Source organism: Anomalospiza imberbis, chromosome 5, assembly GCF_031753505.1.
Source record: "Anomalospiza imberbis isolate Cuckoo-Finch-1a 21T00152 chromosome 5, ASM3175350v1, whole genome shotgun sequence".
Classification (NCBI taxonomy): Eukaryota; Metazoa; Chordata; class Aves; order Passeriformes; family Viduidae; genus Anomalospiza; species Anomalospiza imberbis.
This window is the reverse complement of record NC_089685.1, coordinates 62,150,882-62,171,446: the sequence shown is the minus strand read 5'-3', so window position 1 is coordinate 62,171,446 and position 20,565 is coordinate 62,150,882. Positions and strand designations below refer to the sequence as shown.

Genomic DNA, 20,565 nt, shown 5'->3' with positions numbered 1-20,565 from the left:
CACAAATAACTTCACCAGCCTACACTAGGTACCTTGACAATAGAATTATGTTTAATTCACTGGCCTTTCTACTTCAGTAATCATGGTAATTTAATTTCCACCTTTCTTGTTACTGCAGTTGTTCTGTGTTCTTTGGTGCTGTCCATTTGTTTCTTTCTTTCTTAACTCTTCAGTTTGTCACATTTTCAACCACTCAAGATTTCTTAGTGGCCTTATACAACTGTTACAGAGCTAACCAGTACAGACTAAACACACAAATTTCTCCTTATAAACAAGGGTAGGAACTTACATGCTAGCCCAAAGGAATAATCTAATTAAAGCCGTGGCATTACACAATGACAACAACATTTTATGGACTGGAGAAGGGGCTCACTGTTTCTACTTAGACTTAAGAAAGTTTTCCATAAATCTGGAAACATAAAAATAGCTGAAGCAGAGGCCTCCTCTGAAAAGCCTGCAATCCCTTCTTCTCTTCTCCTTTTCAACTGTACACCATTGTTGTCAAGTTATTCTATCACAGGTCGATACATAGGCACCATATTCTTTAATATAGGATGTAGTTATTTAATTTGCAGCAAGACTACTCAGCACAAATGCTGTACAGAAGAAAATGTTGGAAGATACTTACCCTAGTTTCTTAACATATTCTAGATATCCAATTAGTATTTCATGATAGACAGCAGTCCTCAAGCATTTAGGGCGGAAGAAATGAACACTGTCAAGGTAAGATATATACACTCGCCTAAAAAAAACAACAAAAAAGCATGAGAAAGACAAGAGATTTTGAAGTGATTCTACAAGTTTTTTAATGTTATTTTATACATCTGAAGCATCCATTACAACAGCCATCTGCAAAGTCTCTGATCCTAATTTACCTCCAGAAACTTGGCCTTCTTTTGATATCGTAGCCTCATCTCCCTAAAACTATTCAACTCCTTCCTTGAAAACACACATCAGTGATCCTTAAGGGAACTCTGTCTTCCAACCAGCACCCTCCAGTAAGAAACACCTCTAAGATTTGAGAGGCTACTTTGTTTCTAGAACCTCAGAGCACTAAAGGTCTCACATAAGCAACAGAGAAACTCTGTACAGAACTACAGGAAGTTCATCCAAACAGGAGAGTACCAAGGTGAAACAGACTTTTCTGGGGTTCCTCACCTTTGATTGGGTGGAGGGCAGTCTGAGCCATACTCCTGCACGTGCATCCCAAAGAAGCACAAGTCTACACCATCAATCTCCTCAAAGGCAAAAAGCGCTTTTGTCCGGTACGGGAAAGACTCTGCCATCTCTCCACTGTCTACAAACCTGCAGACCAGAGGGTAGAGTGGAATACCAAATATATTCACATATCAGAGAATGCAGGTTACTAAGTGAAGGCAACAAATATGAGGGCTAGTCTAAGTGCAATTTTAGTGCAATTTGAAAGTTATATGTTTACAGACTACTCAAATATGAGGCACCCACTTTTTACTGTGAAAAATACAATCATCACAAAAAATTATTATGCTGCTGGAACACCTGTTTGTCACTGCTTGGCTGGTGATGAGGTTTTGAATACAACAGTCTTTTTTGACTGGATATTAGAAAAAAATTCTTCATGAAAAGGACTGTCAAGTATTGAAACAGGCTGCCCAGGGAAATGTTTGAGTCACCAACCCTGGAGATATTTCGAAGATGTGTAGATGTAGCACTTGAAGATGGTTTAGCAGTGGCCTTAGCAGTGCTAGGGTAACAGTTGTACTCAAGCTTAGAACTGTTTTCCAACTTAAATTATTTTATTTAATCAAGTGTGTAATGTGAGTACAACCAGCTGCCACTTCTGCAAAAAGAAAGCAAAATTAGAAATGAACATACCTTGCTTTCATTCCTGGTTTTACTTCAACAGTTTTGTCAGATGCGTGTACCACCCTAACTGTGACCTCTCCTGCCTCAGGGTGATTCTGTCGTCTTAGGAAATCATTGACTCTATTCTCCAGGAAGGTACCAAGTCTTGTAGCTGGTAATCCTGCAGGAGGACAATACAGCTCTAAACATATACAAAACTGAACTGTTCATATGTGATTTCTCTACTCAGATGTTAGATGAAAAGTAACTTTTAACACATGCAGTATGCTAACATAAATTAAAGCTTTACCCTTAGACCCTACCACTTCTAGATGGGGTGACCTGCTTTGCCCCTGAAGGCACATTTATAGCTTATACATTATTTAAATGAATAAAGAATCTGTATTTCAACCCAATTTCTATCTTGTCTTAGAAGTCAATCACAATTGAGGTTTCTCCTGAACAGATGTTATTAATTACTTAAACTGGATTACAAAACACTGCTTTCAGAGACATCTTCACAAGGAGACATTGCATTTGGAAGTATATTCTGTCTATAAAGCCATACTAGCCAAGTCAGTATCTCCACTTACCAAAATAATATATTTCAATAATGGAAGTGCTCTAAAACAGTTTGCTAGCCCTCTAAAATAGAATGTTAACTAACACTACTGCCTGTGAATGCAAACACTCTGAACACTACAGAATTGATGGTCAAAACTGACCAAAAGTATCCTCCTTGAGCTCTTAAAAAACTTAAATAAAACACAAGCATAAAAGCCACCTCTTCCCCATTCTTAACATATTTAAATTTTTTGGTGAAAGTGCCAGAATCTTACTTTTAGCAGAAAATTTGTTCTCTTTCCTGGTTCGTCCTGTTTTCTTTAGGCAGCCATCACAGACAAAGCTGAAGCAAAAAAAAGAGAAAATGAAGTCACCCCAAGTCAGACCATCAAGTTCTCTAGCATCCTACCATTTGAAGCAAAATCTTTCATCAGATCTTATCTGATCTGGAAAATACCTTAACTGAAATTTGAAATAAAAGCACAAAGAACAGCCCAACTGTTTCAGAGCTGCAGAGGAGGATCTAAGCTCCAGGTCCTGTACGCCCTATCAGTTGCTCACATCACCACTGGAAAGCCCAGGGAAGTCTCCACTGGCAGGTCTGACAATATCAGCATGAAGTATTCTTGGTGCAAATAGGCTCAAACTGCTGTCTCTGATGATGATAAGACACTGCAACACCAAGCATAAGGCTGATCTTTTTTCTAAATGCCCAAATACATAGTAGACTGAAATAATTTTATGATTATTCTTCACTTAAAGGACATCCACCCTCTTCTGCAGCAACGTGGATGGGACAACAGAACATTAAACTCGCAATTTGTCCCACAAGAAATGGGACATTTAAGCTGTTATAAAACTTTATCAACATATAATTCATCATTATTTTAAAAGTTTTTAAATCAATCAGAAGAAAACACACGTGTTGATCAAGAACCATGGAGCATCTAAAGAAAATTATATCTTTTAAATTAAAATTTAATCTGATCACTAAGGTCAAAAAAGTTGATTCACCTGTTAAATCCTTGTTACAAATTTTTTTGATGGTGATGAAGCAGTATGATTTGTACAGAAAACAGATCAGTCTGAAACTGTTATCAGAACTAAAAACATCTTTCTATGAAGGGCCAGCATCTCTACACATAAAAGGCTGAAATGCTCTCTTCCACACAAAGAAGCATTGGAAACATTAAAGATCAGAAAACTTGACACAGAACACTGTAAGATACACTGTCTAAATTTGATATTACCCTATAAATTGTATAAAATTTTCAGGGAGTGTAACTTCTTCCATTAAACAGTTTTTTAAATGTAACCAATATAAGGAAGCCTATACATGAGCTCTACCAAATAGTAAACATGCTATCTACTTTTTAAGGAGAAATTCCTCACCCAGAAGGCCAGATTATCTCATTATGAAGAACACAGATCTGGTGCATTTTTCTTCCACACTCTATACATTCAACAAATCTGTACAAGGCAAAAAAGGCAAAGGGAAGCAAAGGTTAGTAGTATCATTGCTTGCTTGTGAATTTTGTAGTACTTTATTAGAGCACTTCTAGCATTTAGGCTTTTGAGTCTAACACAGAGGGAACATCTATGCTGAGAACAGCCTTCAGAACAAATCAAGAACCTGCCAGCTCAAGTCAGGCAGACTACGCAGGGACACTTTATTACCATTTGCTTGTCTTACCACCATCCATTCATTTTTTTCCAAGTGAAGCCCTTTTAAGGATATAGATCTGTAAACTGCCTGTTGCTATAAAGAGTAGAGGAAAATGGGTTCGCACACATCAGAAAGGAAGAACCATGTGAAATACCTGGCTGTTAGTTGCCCCACTTGCTTGAACCCTGAGGTATATTGCAAATATATTGCAGAAAGGTGGGAAGGAAGAACCAGAAGCAAATACCAAAGTCACCTTCAGAAAATTAGCAGAGATTTAAGGACAACTGAGATACATCACATGGTTTAGTTCCCAGATGTTGGGGAATATAATTATCCAAACTACCTAAGGTTGCTTCAGGTATTGGGACAATCTGATCCCTTTTGAACACGCCTATCTAAAAGTTTCAGACTTTGAATGAATAGTTGTAATCTATGTAGAGCATAGATTACAGTGCTATCACACTGTAAATTAGGCTTATATTCTACCTTCACTTTAACAAAGGGAAGGAAAAGTTATGAATCAAGCTACTATTCTCTCCTTCCCACAGCCCTCAAAAAACAGAAGAACTGGCTGACCCTTGTGCCTTTAGAAGCATGGTGTGGGAACAATAAATATCCTTTTTCCTCATTCATTTGAGAACTGAGATAATGTCTGCAAAATAGCAGCAATAGATGTGTATGATGCAGGACCATAAAAAGCAGCTTCAAAAAACTGCTCAGGAATATCAAGAAAAGCAGCTGAGTCACCATCATCTTAATGTTACTGAATGACTACAGCTTTGCTTTCAGAGTAGTACAGAATAACTGGCTGATTCAAAATATAGCAACTTTTCCTTCTACTACAGCTGCCTGTAAAATGCAGCAACTAGAAACACCAACAGCACTAAGAGCTACTGCCAAATGACTCAAATCAGTTCTGAGACTTGACTATTCGCTGCAACAAAGTTTCAAAGCAGAGCTATCTGCATTCATCCTTCTGTTGAATCTACACGCAAGACAACAAAATGGAGTCATTTCAGCTCATACACCCAGTGTTACATATTTCTCAAGCACAGCCACAGTGGTTTGCGTTCTCAGCACTGATGCCAGATCTGCTGATTACTGAGCAGCCCCTACCAACTAACAGAGCTACACAAATTTGGAAACATTCAAAGGCAAAACTGATGGTGAATGCATAACATGTATCTTACAAAGTATTTATAATAAAATGGGGATCATTCAAAGAGTGACAGCAATACTTACAGCTCAGGATCCAGTGTATCATTTTTCCTTTTTGAAAACTGTTCTTTGTTTATTGTGCTATGGAGAAACAGGCAATAAAACTCAGTTTTAACACAAGACAACAAACATTCATGCAATATCACACCTATCCACAAACCAAGACAAAACTTACAAGCAAAGTTTTTATATACTCACTGGCACTACAAGGAAAGTAATTATATTTTACACAGTGACAGACAACTAAAGTGTATGCCACTCCACTTTGTCTGTGGAAAACATTATTTTTCTCTTGTACAGAGCAACATTGTTCCCTTATTCAGTTTTACTACAGGATAAATATTAAAGCTTGTTGACAATTCAAGTTTTGGATAGGTCTGATCAGTATTTAATGGTGAAAAGACTACTTGATATGCCTCCCGTATTCTGCAGGCAGAGAATTCCAATTATCTTTGATTACTGAGAAAGGTAGGTTATCTTTTTTCAGATTCCCCTAGCCTTCCTCCTACATCAACTTCAAATGATAAATTTCAGCTTCCAAACCCTGCAACCCCAGCCATTACTATACATTATCTCTACCTTCTCTACATCAGTTTCAAGGCCTAAAATTTCATCTTTTTTACAGAAATTTTAAGCTACGTGGTTCAGAACATACAATACTCAAATCTGTGAGAATTTACCCCAAAGAGTGTTCTGCATAACATAAGATCAGTATGTCCCTCTCTGAGAAGCAATGACACAGACTCCCTCCAACTTGCATGAGATTAACCTTCCTATCTCCTCTTATTTCAGTATTTATTCCGAATCGTGCTACCTGCAGAATACTTGAAGCTCTTTATAAAAAAAAAGATGAAGTTAAATTTTTAAATTAATTCAAATTATTCTTATAATATGGTGCATGGAACTTAAACAGGACCCACCATGTATATTCCTGTTATGTGCTCTCTGACTCTATAGTGATTAAATTTTGGATCTATGCTTCTACTAGAATAGCAATCCATCTATCCACAGGAACATGAAATGGCCCATTGCACTGACCAGCACACAATATTATTTCTTCCTTTTTCATTCCAGAAAGGGAAGTCACAGAATCCTAGGAAGGTTTGGTCTGACAGGAACCTTAATTCATCATCACCCTCTGCCATTGTCAGGAACACCTTCCACTAGACCAAGTAGCTCAGAGTTCCATTCAACCTGTCCTTTAACACTCCCAGTGATGGGGCATCCAGAACTTCTTTGTGCCATCTGTTCCAGTGCCTCACCACCCTCATAGTGAAGAACTTCTTCCTTGTATCTAATCTCCATCTACCCTCTTTCAGTACACTTCAATGCATCATCCCAAACCCAAACAGACACTTCCAGTACTGTTCTGTATGCATCCATTAGTGCATCCAGGATCTGGTTTCAAATGAAAGTTAACTCAGTTTGTCCAATTACCAACTTCAACAACTCTCCCTCTGGCTTCAGACTTTTCCTGAATTCCTCATTTTGTTCTACCTGCAGGGTTGTTGCACTTCCTTCCTTGAAAGGGATTTCTTGTATAGCTCAAAGAGTAACTGCTTGGCACTTATTTGTCCCTCAAGGGCTTCCTTAGTCTCCAAAAATTCTGTTTCAAGATCTTTTTCAGGAGAGGTATGAGGAGGATACAGCAAAACGAGAGACTGCCCCAAGAGTTTGCCACCAACATGGTAAAATCCATGCACAGCCTTTTATTGTGTCCTCAACTACTGCACAGCATTTCTCATAGGCAGATGGCATTCCTGTAGTGAAATATTTGTATGGCAAAAGGAGGTTGCCTGCTTCTGGTTTGGATGAAAAACAACCTGATGTTGAATACAAGTTTAATGGCATAGCTAGGGTATAAAGAAAATGGTATGTCTGATATTTCAAGCTGTCTGTCACACACTTGCCTGCAGGCATGGTTATTTCTCTGCAGTAGAATACTTCCACTTTTTTTTCCAGGGAAAAAGCCATTTTCTTCTTTCCCTTCTATTGGTACAGTTGCAATTTTAAGCACTAAGTGCTTATTTTTCACTAGTTCAGTCAGTCCAGGTTTGAAAGACAAGTGTAAGTCCAGGCTTTTATGAAGGATATATCATCCACCTTCTACTAGCCTAAAAACCTAGAGCCGAACCCCCCTTCCCTACAGAAGGCACTGTAGGCCATGATACAGCTCATGAAAGCACAGCCCAAGCAAACACAAATAACTCACGTTTGAGGTTGTGATGGGTCATCTCCCAGAGAAACGCTCTCCCCTTGGATTTCGTTGAAGCACTTCTCACAGAAATGATACCTGTCAGCAAGAAGGCCATATTTGGGTGAACTGCTCCATCCACACAACACAGCCCAAGTCAAGCAACGGAGCCACCAATCACAGCAGGCCAAGGAAGGGACAGGAGCAGAGAGCAGGTCATCAACGGCGACAAGGATATTCAATGATGCAGATTTATGGGCCCCACATTGTGTTTGGTTGGTTTGGTTTTTTGGTTTGGATTTTTTTTTTGCGCAATCAAAGCCAAGTGCAGACAATGACAAGCATGAAGGAGAAATTAAAAAAATAACACACACACGAACAAAGAAATGGGGGTTTGCAGGACAAAAACAAAAACATAGAAGCAAGACAAGACAACACAAAGCAGAAAGCCAAGGCAAAGCACAGATTAGCATTAAATCTCTCAAATGGGTTCACAAGCAGCAAACGATAAAAATAAATTAAGCAAGAGTATTCCATTTTAGCATACCCATACCCTCTTCATTTTAATAATCCATGCCACGTACAGCAAAGAATTAAAATGAGACAGGGGAAAGAGCAGAAGGAAGGAGGAACTGCTACTCTGACTTGTACATCAGCACAGCAGTTCTGTTGGGAGGAGGATCTGCAGGAGATCAGTGGAAGAGAGGTAGTCTTCCATCTTAAATGTATAAATGCTAAAAGTTCACAGAATTCTCTCCCAGTTGAAAGGAAAAGCTAAATATCAGAAACTTTAGGAACAATAAAATCTGTCCTTAAAACTCTTACAGACTAATAGAACTGTCAAACTCCATGTTAAATAACATTAACTAGACACATAATGCTCTACATGGATATGACTCTGCCATAGCCCAGTCTGCACACAGAACAGTCCAGCCATCACTACAGCAAGCATTACAGAGAAAGATTTCATTTGTACTTCAATAAAATAGCAATTAATTCAAGATTCTACCCTAGCCTTCAAAAATGTTCTAAAGCTGGTGCTTCTCCATTATAAGGCATGCTAATTGAGTGCACAAGACAGCTAAAATAGAAATAAAAACATTCAAACAAGTTCATTATAAAGCCACACTACGTTATTAGCAACTGTTAGACTAAAAAGACAAGTCTCAACCTCCTTTCCCAGTTTTCATCTGAGATAATGCAGAGACCAGTACTTCTGGAATTATACACTTCAATCTATAGATATATGCATCTGTATGTATGATGTAATCAACAAGCCACTCGTAGACACCTGTTACAATGCAAACATTCCCTTCTAACATTTGAAAACATGTCAAACGTCAGATTTCTGAGCAATAGTCTTTTGGTTCATCTAGTACTTGCCTATGGACAAACATAAGCAGAAGATAATGACAAGCAATGACATGACAAGCTCTACACTACATGCATGTCTAAAACTACAATAGCTATTGCGGGGTAGTATAGGACTAAAGAAGTAGGAGAAGCTTAAAAACCACCATTTGCTGCTATAAACCTTTATGAAGTTTTAAAAGGTTAAGATGTAACTTGTGTAATCTTCGATTGCTTTCATCTGACCAGGTGCTTAAGGAAACTACAATTCTCGGAAAATTTTGGTAAAATTTCAGGTAAAATCGTTTTTGTCCTTCTGGTTTGTTTAGGGCTGTTTTTTTTTTGGTTTTTTTTTTTTTTTTTGTTTTTTTTTTTTTTTTTAGGTTTTGGAATGAATGGAGAGCAGGAACTAAATAAATTGATGGATATTGGAGTTAAGCAGTTCTCTGCTCTAATAGATACATTCTGATGACAGGCAAGGGAATATGGGAATGTTAAAGCATGTGTTTGCCTGTTTCTTCCTGCCTCACTTCCCCAGAGATGACCTTCAGAGATGACTAGCAAGAAACCTCTTTTCAGAAGTCAAATTTAAATCCTTTAATAAACCCCAAGAAAAAAAGGATGCTCAAAAGAGCTGTAGAAGGGACAGCATTTTACAGAGCTACCGATAGCTACTGCCAAGACAATTCCCTTTAAGAAACTTTGTGAGAAAAAGCAAGCATCAATCTGCTGAAGATCTGAATACACAGATCTTCCAGTTGAGATGTGCAATACAGAAGTAAGTTTGCTCTTCAGCGTTAAAATCACAAAAAACCAAAGACTTGCCAAAACCAATATGTATTATGAGCATTAATATACTTTCTGTATAGTCTGCTCAGTGTTCTGCATGAAAAAACTGCTGCACAGTAGGAAATAAAGGCAACAGACTTGTATATATGATTTGTAGGTAATTGAAGATTTAATTAACTGCAGGATCAAAATGTAGTAATACATCATATGTCTGCAAACAAAGGAGAGATGACCAAATGCTGCAGTGAACTTTTGCTCAAAGAAATCAATATTAGCACACAAGGCAAACTATTCAAGAGCACTTCCAGCAAAAAATTTTATCTTAAAACATAAAGGTGTAAACACATATAAAGAGGGTGTCTATGTAAATACATGCATGCCTATAACAGATTGATTGCAGCATGCACAAAACTGCACCAGCTGAGTTTTCCTTACCTGTTCTGGTAACTGTAGTAAGTGGCATCTCGAGGGATTGTGCATAGCTGTTTGCCATAGCAACACAAAGTCTGTGGCGAGAACTCCAACTGCAAAAAGGAATGGGTCACCTTAGTACTCACACATTTTCACTTGCTCTCCATGGGAAGCAAGTGTGACCCAGACAGTGAACATTTCCACCTTACTCCGTGCACAGATCTCTCTGTACAGTAAAGTGTGCAAAGTGCTAGTCACGAAAGACATTGAGTGGGCTGTTATTCTCAATGTAAGTCTTCTCCAAAGACAGAAAGCACATCAAAACAAGGAAAACAGAATTTCAGTATACAGTGAAATACAGAACTTCTGAAGTAATAAAAACACACCTGTTTAATTTGCAATAGCAAAAGTTTGTCATAATCAAAATAAGCCTTCTGTTGCTGACTTTTTTCCCCCAAGGGCTTACATACAATTAGATTGCTTAAGGACTAGATAGCATTAGAAGAGCCACAAAATACTCAAATTCAGATTACTCAGGATTGCTAAATCCTGGTGAACTTCAGAAATTTTTGACAGTCCATAACTGATAACAACTGCAACTGCTATATTTTACCCCTTCAATTCAAGGAAGCAAGAAACAGACTACAGATATTTACTTTCTTACCTTTCTTCCACAGCAATAACCAAGGCTCTGCATAACTGGGTCAATTTCTTGCTCAAACACCTCTGCCAGTTTGGAACAGTACTTGTATACCCGGGATGTTTTGCGGTTATACAACCAGGCATTATTGAACATGAGCCAGATGTCATCTACATACTGCCACGGTTCCTGATACTGTCCTGTGTCCAGCTTTCTCTTGATAGTAGAAAGATCCATGGGGTTCTTCACTATGTCAAAATAATCCTGTAAGAAAACGCAGCACATCAAAACCCTCCTAGAGAACTATGTTGTAACATGACAGCATGTGCATTCTCTAGGTATAAATTCTCATCAAGAAAAACAGGTTCCTCCCTGACTTGATTGTCAAACTGCTTGTGACACACAGAATGCAATCTCTAAGTAATACCATATAATTCCCCAGAGCTTTCTTTTCATTATTCCTTTCTTTCTCAAGTGTTGTTGCTCATTCACTACTAATGAAAACAAGTAACTCTAATTTTAATCAGCAAAACAAGTATTACCAATAGTAGAAAATGCCAATGTTTTTGCAGCCATAGTGATCCAAAGAGTTACATTAGAACATTAATATAAAGCAACTGTTTTTGGTAGCCCAGAAAACCTAACAAAAATAAATAACTTTATTCTATGATAAAACTTTTGTGTCCTCTAAAGAATGCCCTTTTCCAATCCACCATTTGTGATGGTGATACATCCACAAAAGTCTGCAGAATGACAGTCAATTGAAAGCTTGTAAAAATATTAGCAAGTGTATAAATGCTTGTAATACAGCAGGCCTTGAAATTTTGCAGCATCTGCCTTAAAAAAAACCCACACCAAGAGCAAATAAAAACTCTTTCAGTAAAAAAACATCATCTGAAGCACCTAAAAAAGACTTCTACATCTATGTATTTGTTTATATTTTGTAAACTTGTGTGGTCAATTCAGAGAGTTTAAAAACACAGATCCTTGAATGATAGTTGTCTTCTCAAGACAATTCTAAAACAAGAAGAAAATTTAATGTAAACAAACCTGTAACTTAAATTATTTCTTCCTTTCCTATAACAAATAACAATCATTAATGGACATTTTTAAGTGGGTTTTAACTGCCTAATTTCCCACATCTTCAGGAAAGATTTATACATGATGAGAAACAACTATGAAATTCAGCAATAAGAGCATCACAACATGAAGCAACAACCATAAAAAGGCCATACAGCACTGAGGTTCTGTTGGTAAATCATTCCAGTGCATGCTATATCTGCTTATTTAGTAAAAGGAACACAGAACCAAACAAACTTCCCTAAGTCAGACCCTGTATGTTCCACTGCCTAAGTTAAACCTCCCCAAACACATCAATATGAAGGGGTTAAGAAAACAGATCTAAGCTGCTCTCAAACAGGTATGTCAGAATAGAGTAGTTTTGAATTAAACCAGGAAATTATCTTGCTAAGACACTCACAGGAATTCCTAGTAGCTGGGGATCAACAGGCTGTCGAAATGGAAGAGACTCCGGATCCTGACGGTAAAGTGCCTCCAGTGTTGGCATAAGTGCCTGCCGCAACTCTTCTGGCTTGAAAACTTTGGGAAATAGTCAACATTAGAAAGATAGCAGAAACAGCTGCAAGGAAGAAACCTGCTAGAAAATGTGATGTCTGTGGAAAAAGACAGACAGACAATGGATTTAAGGTACTTAAGCATGGCTTGTTTATCCTCTGCAACTCTGACTCCCGAGAAGGATATTAAAATGATCACCTGTGATCATAAGAGGACACTGATGAGTAGAGATGGTTCACATTCCAGATGCATCCCCTCTTGGAGGCCCCAAGACAAAAAATTGTCTAGGGAATCTATAACTGAGTATTTCAAATCTCCATTGTACTGACAATTTTACTGCGGCTTAGCGTCTAATTCTAAAGGCTTAAAGAACTCGCCCAAAGCCAATTATAAGCACATGTATTATTAGATATTTTTGTCCAAAAGCCACAAGGAACAATCCATATAAGTACCACATAATCCACTAAGTACCAAAAAGGAAAGCCCAGGTTTTTTTCCTCTGCAGAGATTTCTCTAGGGAGATGCAGTCAATTTAAGTAAAAACAGTCTTTCTGCTTACTTTTTTTCTTAGACTGCCCAGCTGCTGGAGAAGACTGAGTTGCTGGAGTAGTAGGTCTTTCTTCCCCCTCTGGTACTTCAGTCTTAATTTCAGGTTTCTTCTCTTCTTGCTCCATTGGGTCTGGTTTACATTCCTCCACAACTGGTTCTACTTTAGCCTGGAAAGCAGTTTGGAGCCTTTCACTTAAGTCTCCTGGCCACCCATCCACATTTCTGTCCTTTAAACCTATCTGTCATGCTGCTTACCCGCTCTTCTATCTCCTTTGTAGTCAAAACTCGATTAAAACTTGAGCAAATGCATCTTTAAACACTGCATAGCAGCATGGGTACCTCTTCAGGCAGTTTTAACAGCCTCTCATACAGCTGAGCTGCCACGATGATGCAACTGGCAGCCACATTCCTGGGTCTCCTCAGTGACAAGTCGTCAAAGCCCAGTAAAGCAGTCCATCATGTATGTATAGAATTATTTAGGTTGGAAAAGACCTTTCAGATTAAGTCCAATATTAATGTGGTACTGCCCAGTCCACTGCTATGCAACATCCTAAAGTGCCACATCTACACATCATCTAAATCCCTCTATGAATGGTGACTCAACCACTTCCATGGGCAGCCTGTTCCAATGCTTGAGAACCCTTTCAGTGAAGAAACTTTTCCTAATATACAATCTAAACCTCCCCTGGCACAACCTGAAGCCATTTCCCCTCATCCTAGTATCTGCTGTTTTAACAGCTGTAGGACTGACCCAAGTGCACCCTCACTCCGGCATTTACCAAAGCAAAGCTTCATAGCAACCACATTATAATGGTCCTTTCTGTGGCCACTGACTTCTACTACCACAATTTCACCAGAAAACACTGACCTTCCTTTAGGAGTAAGACAAAAGACAACAATCAAAACTGCAGCAGCAGCAGGTAGCACCTACAGCTCTCACTGAATTCTGAAAGGAATGACAGAAAGCATCCAGCAGTACTAGATGCAGGTATTCTACCCCAACATCTGGTCAACAATCTCACCTCAGATTTCTCCTCCATTTGCATCTCGGTTTGTTCTGCTTCCCCTTCATCTGTTTTAATCTCCATTTTCACTTCCTGCAAGGGTGGCTGCTGCTGTTCTGGAACAGTCTGCTGAGAGTTCACCTCTGTGCTGCTGGTGGATGGGGGGTTGGATACCTGCCCATCAATGCTCACAGCTGGCTGTGAAAGCTGAGGGAACAAAACACATAACAAACGGGCTTCAACAAACCTATTCTCCTTTTCTAATTTATGTTTTACCTATGCTACATTTCCACCAAATTTAAAAGCACTCTAGTACTCTTCTATTTGCTTTCCCTGAAGAATACAGTGGCCCCACAACCTAAGCTCCTGGAAAACATGTATCAGAGGCATGCACTAGAAGGCCTTGTCTACAGAAAACAGCATTGTTTCCCCTATTGTATAAGTACTGTGCATCTGTATACATAACCAAAAGCCTCACCCACGTTTCAAAGTGAATTTCAAAACATGTACAAGAATTCTGTAAAATACTTCCTCTCTGAAAACAGCAGATGATCTACAGACTTGTCTTGATGGAAAAAGTTTACTCCCCAAATACAAAAAATAACCCTATTTTAATATTAAACATGCCAGGGAGACACAACTGAAAATTAAACCTTACACACAAACATTTGCAGGGAAAGCACGATTAAAGAATATCCTTACAGGTGTTGTGGGGTGCTGAGGTTGCAGCGGTGCTGTTGGTGTGGGAACAGATGCGGTCGTGCTCTGCTGTGACAAAGGCTGCTGCTGTTGCTCTGCAGAAGGGGTAACTGGAACTGGAGGCTGGACTTGTGGAGGCAGCTGTGCCTGTGGAGGCGTTGGAGTCTGCCTTTGAGGGGGGTGCATAGTTTGGGACTGCGGTCCAGGTGGCATTGCCTGAGGAGCAGGCGTGGGGGCAGTGGTGGCAGCAGCTGCTGCCGCCTGCTGTTGCTGTGATCCCAAGCCTGGGGGCGTGTGGTGAGGTGTTGGGGTTCGGCTAGGTACCGGAGAAGGAGAATTTTGGTGCATGGGAGGCTGTGGAAGAGGTGGGCAGTGAATATGGCTCCCTTGAGAACCTGGAGCCATTGCAGGAGAGTTCACAGGACAGGAAGCACTGGTCATTTGTGCCTGTGGGAAAACAGGTACACATTTGCAGTGACTTGGAATAGAAAAGCAAAAGAAATTATTGTCAAATGTCTGCTTTCCCACAGCGTACTTTAAAAATTTGACAAACCATCTGCTTCACTTTTAAAAACTCTTTCAAAAGCAGAAATGGTCTACTTGATTTATTTTGTTCTACACAAATATAAGGCTGTTTTATAATATATTCATCTCTCTTAAGAGAAATTTCAATAGAATAACTTCTACTTGTTGATACACTTAAAGAATGGCACACCTACACTCCCAGTTCGCAAAACATTTCTTTCTAAAACTGCAGATTTGTACATCCTGAATATGGGACAATGTACCACAGTGAAGAACTGCATTCAAATACACTTAGTGTGCCCATGCCTCCACCCCCAAGATAAGAAACTGAATTTACCATCACAAGTAAGTACAGCTTTAACTCTACCATTATAAAATTACCAAAAAAAAAATTGTATTGGTCAAGATAAAAAACTGTAACTCCACAGTAATCTTGCCTGCAAACTAGGAAGAAGCATCAATGAGAAGCAAACTGACGTTCCCTACTTCTTCCTGGCCTGAAAGGTTCTTGCTGAAAAGGGAGAGGGAGAGGACAGAAAGGAAACTGCTAGACTGTAAGTTCAGATCTTCAGTAGTGATAACCCTCTTAATCCCCCAAAGCCAGCAACACACAGGCCTGGACAGACATGCCTTTTTATGACTTATTCTGCCACCTCTTAATTTCTCAAGCTCTGCTGCTTTGATGTTCAGCAAGAGAATCTTAACTACTGCATGCTGAGTCACAATTTCTTCTTTGCTCCATAAAAACAAACCTAAAACAATTCCTCTCTAACACCTAAATTTAAGCCTGAGAACAAGTCAACATTATTTCACCCTTGTCATTCCCAGTGCTACGCCAGGAAAATGAAAAGTCTCGATAAATGAATTTGGTTGATTATAATTGCAAAAGTCTCTCAAGGAAACAAGTTGTTCTCCATTACTACAAACCAACAATCATAACCAGTTCATGACAAAGGTCACTGACCCCTTGCCAGGAAATCAGAAACTTACTTGAGATACTGGCGTCTGATTGCCAGGCTGAGTCATAGGCATGCTCGCTGTGTTCATTCCCGGGGAAGAAGCAGGGAACTGAGTCTGCTGTAGAAACTGATTCTGACCAGAAGGCTGGCCAACTCCTGGTTGCTGCATACGTGAAGGAAATCCCATCTGGTGGAAAAGAAAGCAACTCATTTCACACAATGTGCATACACCTTCATAACATTTTCAAAAAAAAAAAAAAATTATCTTGTTGCAGAAGTTGATGCTTGCCACTTATCTATAGGATACAACGTAAAAAGCCTGCTTATAGCTCTTCCCATAAGACAGAACTTATTACTATTTCTCTTAAAAGCTAAGTAAAAGGATATTGATTTCAGATTGGGACTGTAACTTAAGATTTATTTTGGTTCCTTGTTTTAGGAATGCAACAAAAAGCCACTTCAACTTATTTTTTAGGCAATTCTTACCACAAATATCTAAGATTTACTATAAATCAGGCAGATCTTAGAGGAGAAGCAAAAGACAGAAACCAAAGGACCAAGAGAATGAAGAAGTGATGCTTGATTGATTTTTAAATTTCTTTTATTGATTGATTTTATGGAAACCACAGACAAGAGAAGCAAACCGGTGAACTCAACCCTGGAGGGAAGGCGCACTGACCTGGTTCATGGCCCCGGCCTGACTTAGCTGTCCAGGGTGCTGAAGAGGAGGGGTTTGTCGGGGTCCCATTGGTGACAGCTGCATGTTCATCTGACCAAACTGATTCATTCCTGTGAATTTGTGCCAAAAAACAACGTATAAACAAAGACCTGAAATCTTCTTTAGGCACCATTAAACATTTCGAGAAGAAATACTGTTTCTTTAATTTTGCTTTCTAGCAACCAGCTTTCAATCAAATACTGCCTTCTTTTAACTAGTTACGTGGAATAATTTTAAATATAGTGATCGAGCTACCTACTCTTTCAGAATACAGACCAGCTTTTCCCCTCTCAAGACATCTGTTTCCACTGTTATTAAAACTCATTACATTTGAGAACTACTGTAACATGTGACAAATACTGATTGTCTCACCTGCTGCTGAAGATCAACTTTCCACAGAAAGTTCCATTATTTTAATTACATATTAGAAATTCACTTACTGAATGTCAAACTGTATCTTAACTTCAAGTACTTTGCATATTGGTTATAACACATCTTGAATGTGCAGCAAAGGTTCTGCCCTTCTTTTCTGAGCAATAAGTCTCACCACATGCCCTCTCCCACATCCATGTCCTCACCTGAGCTGGCTAGGCTAGGCTCACCATGTTTGTCTGATCCCACCATCCTATGCATACATCATCAGAAATTCCAAAAGCATCAAGCTCTTTATTTAACAAAGCAGGCGGCTAATGTGCAGCTCAAAATCACAAGACGAAATGCTACCAGAGGTAGTGTTTTATATATATTATATAGTTATTTAAAACTTATGCAATATAGATAAGCTATTTTCTTAACCAAATGTAAAAACTGCACATGATACAAGGTCTCTGATGCTTCAGTAAGACCTGTCCAAATCCAAGATTCCTTTAAAAATCACAGTAGCAAATTTTCTTCAAATATTTACCTGGCTGTGCCTGCATGCGATTTATCATCTGGTTTGGCACATTGGCACGTATCAGGGTTGGGTCAGGAAGAGGACCATCTGCAAAAAAAGACATTGAAGTAAGATAGTGATATTCAGAAGACCACCAGGATTTATCCATCAAACATTTTAGTGAGAATTACACATTAAAACTCATGTATAAAGAAAGTAAGTGTATACAGTAACTAAACATTATTAAAGAGACCTCAAAGTGTGAGCAAAACTCAAGAACTTCCTTGAAAATAGAAGTACATTCCAGTGACAGAAATATCCTCATCAGCTTTCAGAAACTGGGGAAAAATTTAAAGCATGTTATCAAGGTAGAACAATGAACAGTAGCTCACAAACAAGTCAGGTACCCATGAACAGCTAACTAGTCACCAGACCACTGAAATGACAGTATAGGATTTCCTGCACCAAGTGATCTGTAACCTAAATGTTCTTACTTGCAGACATTCCTGGCTGTGGCTGTCCCATATTAGGGCCTTGATTCATGGGAGCTTGTGGCATGCCCGGAGCATTTGGGATCATATTTTGCTTCTGCAGCCTGGTTCTTCGTTTCTCCTCCAACTCCTTCTGAATCTTGTAGATCTTCTCTGCTAGCAAGTGATAGTACTCTGCCTGTTGGGGAGGAATAAAAATCAAGAAAGGAGATGAGACACACATTAAGAAAAGTCAACTGGTCCCAGTGTTTCAGACTTGCAAAGCAGCTTACAGACACACATTTTTGTTTGGGGTGGGAGACAGTCTTTCCCTTTGCAGGGACTGTCAGACAGATAGAGGGGGGGAAAGGGGCACTGCTAAGGGCACCGCTCTCAATTATTAGACCAACACCAAATATTTATCTTCTTGTGTCCAACATTTCTCTGGGACAATCACAGTGAAGAGCTTCAACACTGCTTTTGGAGGACAGTGACAAGTCTCAGGCACATCACATCTCAACTCCTGGCACATCCAGGCAGCAGCTTTCAACCGGTTGGTTCCTAGACCTCATCCAGCAGCCCCTAAACACTTGTTTCCTTAGCTTGGAAGTCCCATCTGTGCTTTCATTCCTCTTCCTCCCCAATCAGCACAGGATCAAGGTAGAAATACACAGAACTAGACAACAGGAGATGGCATCTCACCCTGCTGTTTGCTGATTCATACATATCCCCTTCCACTTTCCGAGCATATGCCACCAGATTCTCCATACGTCGATCCTTCAGTGCTGCAGGGTCAGGTGTAGGAAATATGGCTTGGACCCTGAGTGGGAAGAAAAAAATATTAAAGAAATGCATGCAAGTGATTAGAATGTTCCCAGACCAGCATTAACCCCAGTGATGTGAACACAAAGCAGCAAGCAAATCCTCTGACAGACTGCAGATACTGCTGCTTCTTCCAGGGACAGTAGATGTTTGTAGATGGCTTGAGCCCCTTGTAGATAGCTTGAGTATGGAGTGGGAAACTTCCAAGACAACAGCCCCAAACCAGCAGATACAGCTCCATCTTTCGGCTTCTGCTTTCCCTTCTCCATGCATCCTGACAAAATTCACTCCTTAGCCCTCTAGTTCTGCAAGTCAGGCTTCCTTCTGCAACCCCTCTGCCTCCAATACACCTCTGGGGCAGCAGCTCACCTAATGAGATTGTTTTGATATTTGCTACTTACAATTTATGAACAAGGTGGTTTCGGAGATCCTGAGTAATGTCTTCATGCCACTGCTTTCGAATTCCGGTATTGGATGGTTGAGCTGTTGGCATGGCTCCCAAACTGGCAACATTGGCGCTTTCACTCATCATGGGGCTTCAAAAACAGAGCAAGAATTGAGTGCAAATGTCTAGCCCCAGCTTAATCATCTTACAATCATAGCCTCTTTTAGAATAATGTTAGGACAAAGTGCTAGTTCAGCCATTCCCTAATCAATAGACAAACTGCAGAAATAGTTGCACACACACACACCAAACAACACAGTGAAAGAGTACATGCTGTTCTACCCAAGGACTTGGAAAACTGCAACAAAAACTACAAAATCCAATGGGAGAGATAGTCATCAATGGCATTTACTCCACTGTTTATGCAAGAAGTGCCATGAGATCAAAACAAAATCACTGGGGTACAAAGGATTCAACTTACTTTTGAGAATTCATAGTTGAATGTAACATTGAGTCAGGCAGCAGATTAGGAGGCTGAACCCCTACTCCTCCATTCACTCCCATTGGATTTGCACCTAGAAAACAGAAGAATACCGAAAAAATTAAGAGCCCATTTACCACACAAAATCAGTAACTGTTCAGCAATAACAAGGGTTTAGACTTTCAAGTACTTGGACTTTTGTGAAGGGAATTTAATTACCCATTGCTCTCTTCACCCCTCTTTCTTTGACAAACTTAGAAAAAGCCCAAGGCCCAACACTGGTGACCTCCAAGTGAAGCATCAACCCCATTACTCCTCTGCACATCTTCCTGAACTTATCTACAAACAAGTGATTTCAATTTGCTCCAAGTATTATGTTCCAGAATATCCTCTCCTGTGACTCTCTAATGACAGAGTCCAACCACTTCTGCTTTTTTGTTTAGAAGCAGTTGGGTATTTTTTCATTCAGAATCTTCGGATATATATTCACAAAGGCTTCAAAAACTTAAAACATCAGTTACCACCAACATCAGACAAGGTCCCTTCTCACCCACTCCATACTTGATGATCCTACAACTACCTCCAATGCTTGTAAGAAGGAAAATCTGAACAATCCTTTGCAGGAAACACCTCTAATTTGTTGCATAACAAAATCTGGTTTTCTGAATCATACCCAATCTTAATCACCATAAAAATTGCCTCTTTTCTTCACACACTACAGTTACCTCTCAGTTAGTAAAAAAAAATTCAGTATACATCTGTCTGGAACGTCCAAACAGATCATTTGTGAAGCTGCAAGTAGCATGAAAACCATTACCAAGCTTCACATGTATTTAGGACATTTGAAT

General features: G+C 39.4%; 1 protein-coding gene across 5 annotated transcripts in view; it reads right to left on the bottom strand.

Moving 5' to 3' along the window:
- Nucleotides 1-20,565, bottom strand: part of EP300 (E1A binding protein p300) — a 61,153-nt gene that overhangs the window by 8,495 nt on the left and 32,093 nt on the right. For all 5 annotated transcript variants that reach the window (XM_068191371.1, XM_068191373.1, XM_068191374.1 and 2 more), the window contains 20 exons: nucleotides 19,718-19,811; nucleotides 19,253-19,387; nucleotides 18,732-18,849; nucleotides 18,054-18,228; nucleotides 17,590-17,667; nucleotides 16,647-16,756; nucleotides 15,999-16,154; nucleotides 14,487-14,930; nucleotides 13,803-13,991; nucleotides 12,791-12,947; nucleotides 12,137-12,255; nucleotides 10,681-10,920; nucleotides 10,041-10,129; nucleotides 7,485-7,565; nucleotides 5,297-5,353; nucleotides 3,781-3,858; nucleotides 2,664-2,731; nucleotides 1,855-2,005; nucleotides 1,159-1,305; nucleotides 629-742 (listed from right to left, as the gene is read on the bottom strand). In XM_068191371.1, coding sequence (XP_068047472.1) covers nucleotides 629-742; nucleotides 1,159-1,305; nucleotides 1,855-2,005; nucleotides 2,664-2,731; nucleotides 3,781-3,858; nucleotides 5,297-5,353; nucleotides 7,485-7,565; nucleotides 10,041-10,129; nucleotides 10,681-10,920; nucleotides 12,137-12,255; nucleotides 12,791-12,947; nucleotides 13,803-13,991; nucleotides 14,487-14,930; nucleotides 15,999-16,154; nucleotides 16,647-16,756; nucleotides 17,590-17,667; nucleotides 18,054-18,228; nucleotides 18,732-18,849; nucleotides 19,253-19,387; nucleotides 19,718-19,811 — 2,800 coding nt within the window. The remainder of the gene's footprint in view (nucleotides 1-628; nucleotides 743-1,158; nucleotides 1,306-1,854; nucleotides 2,006-2,663; nucleotides 2,732-3,780; nucleotides 3,859-5,296; nucleotides 5,354-7,484; nucleotides 7,566-10,040; nucleotides 10,130-10,680; nucleotides 10,921-12,136; nucleotides 12,256-12,790; nucleotides 12,948-13,802; nucleotides 13,992-14,486; nucleotides 14,931-15,998; nucleotides 16,155-16,646; nucleotides 16,757-17,589; nucleotides 17,668-18,053; nucleotides 18,229-18,731; nucleotides 18,850-19,252; nucleotides 19,388-19,717; nucleotides 19,812-20,565) is intronic.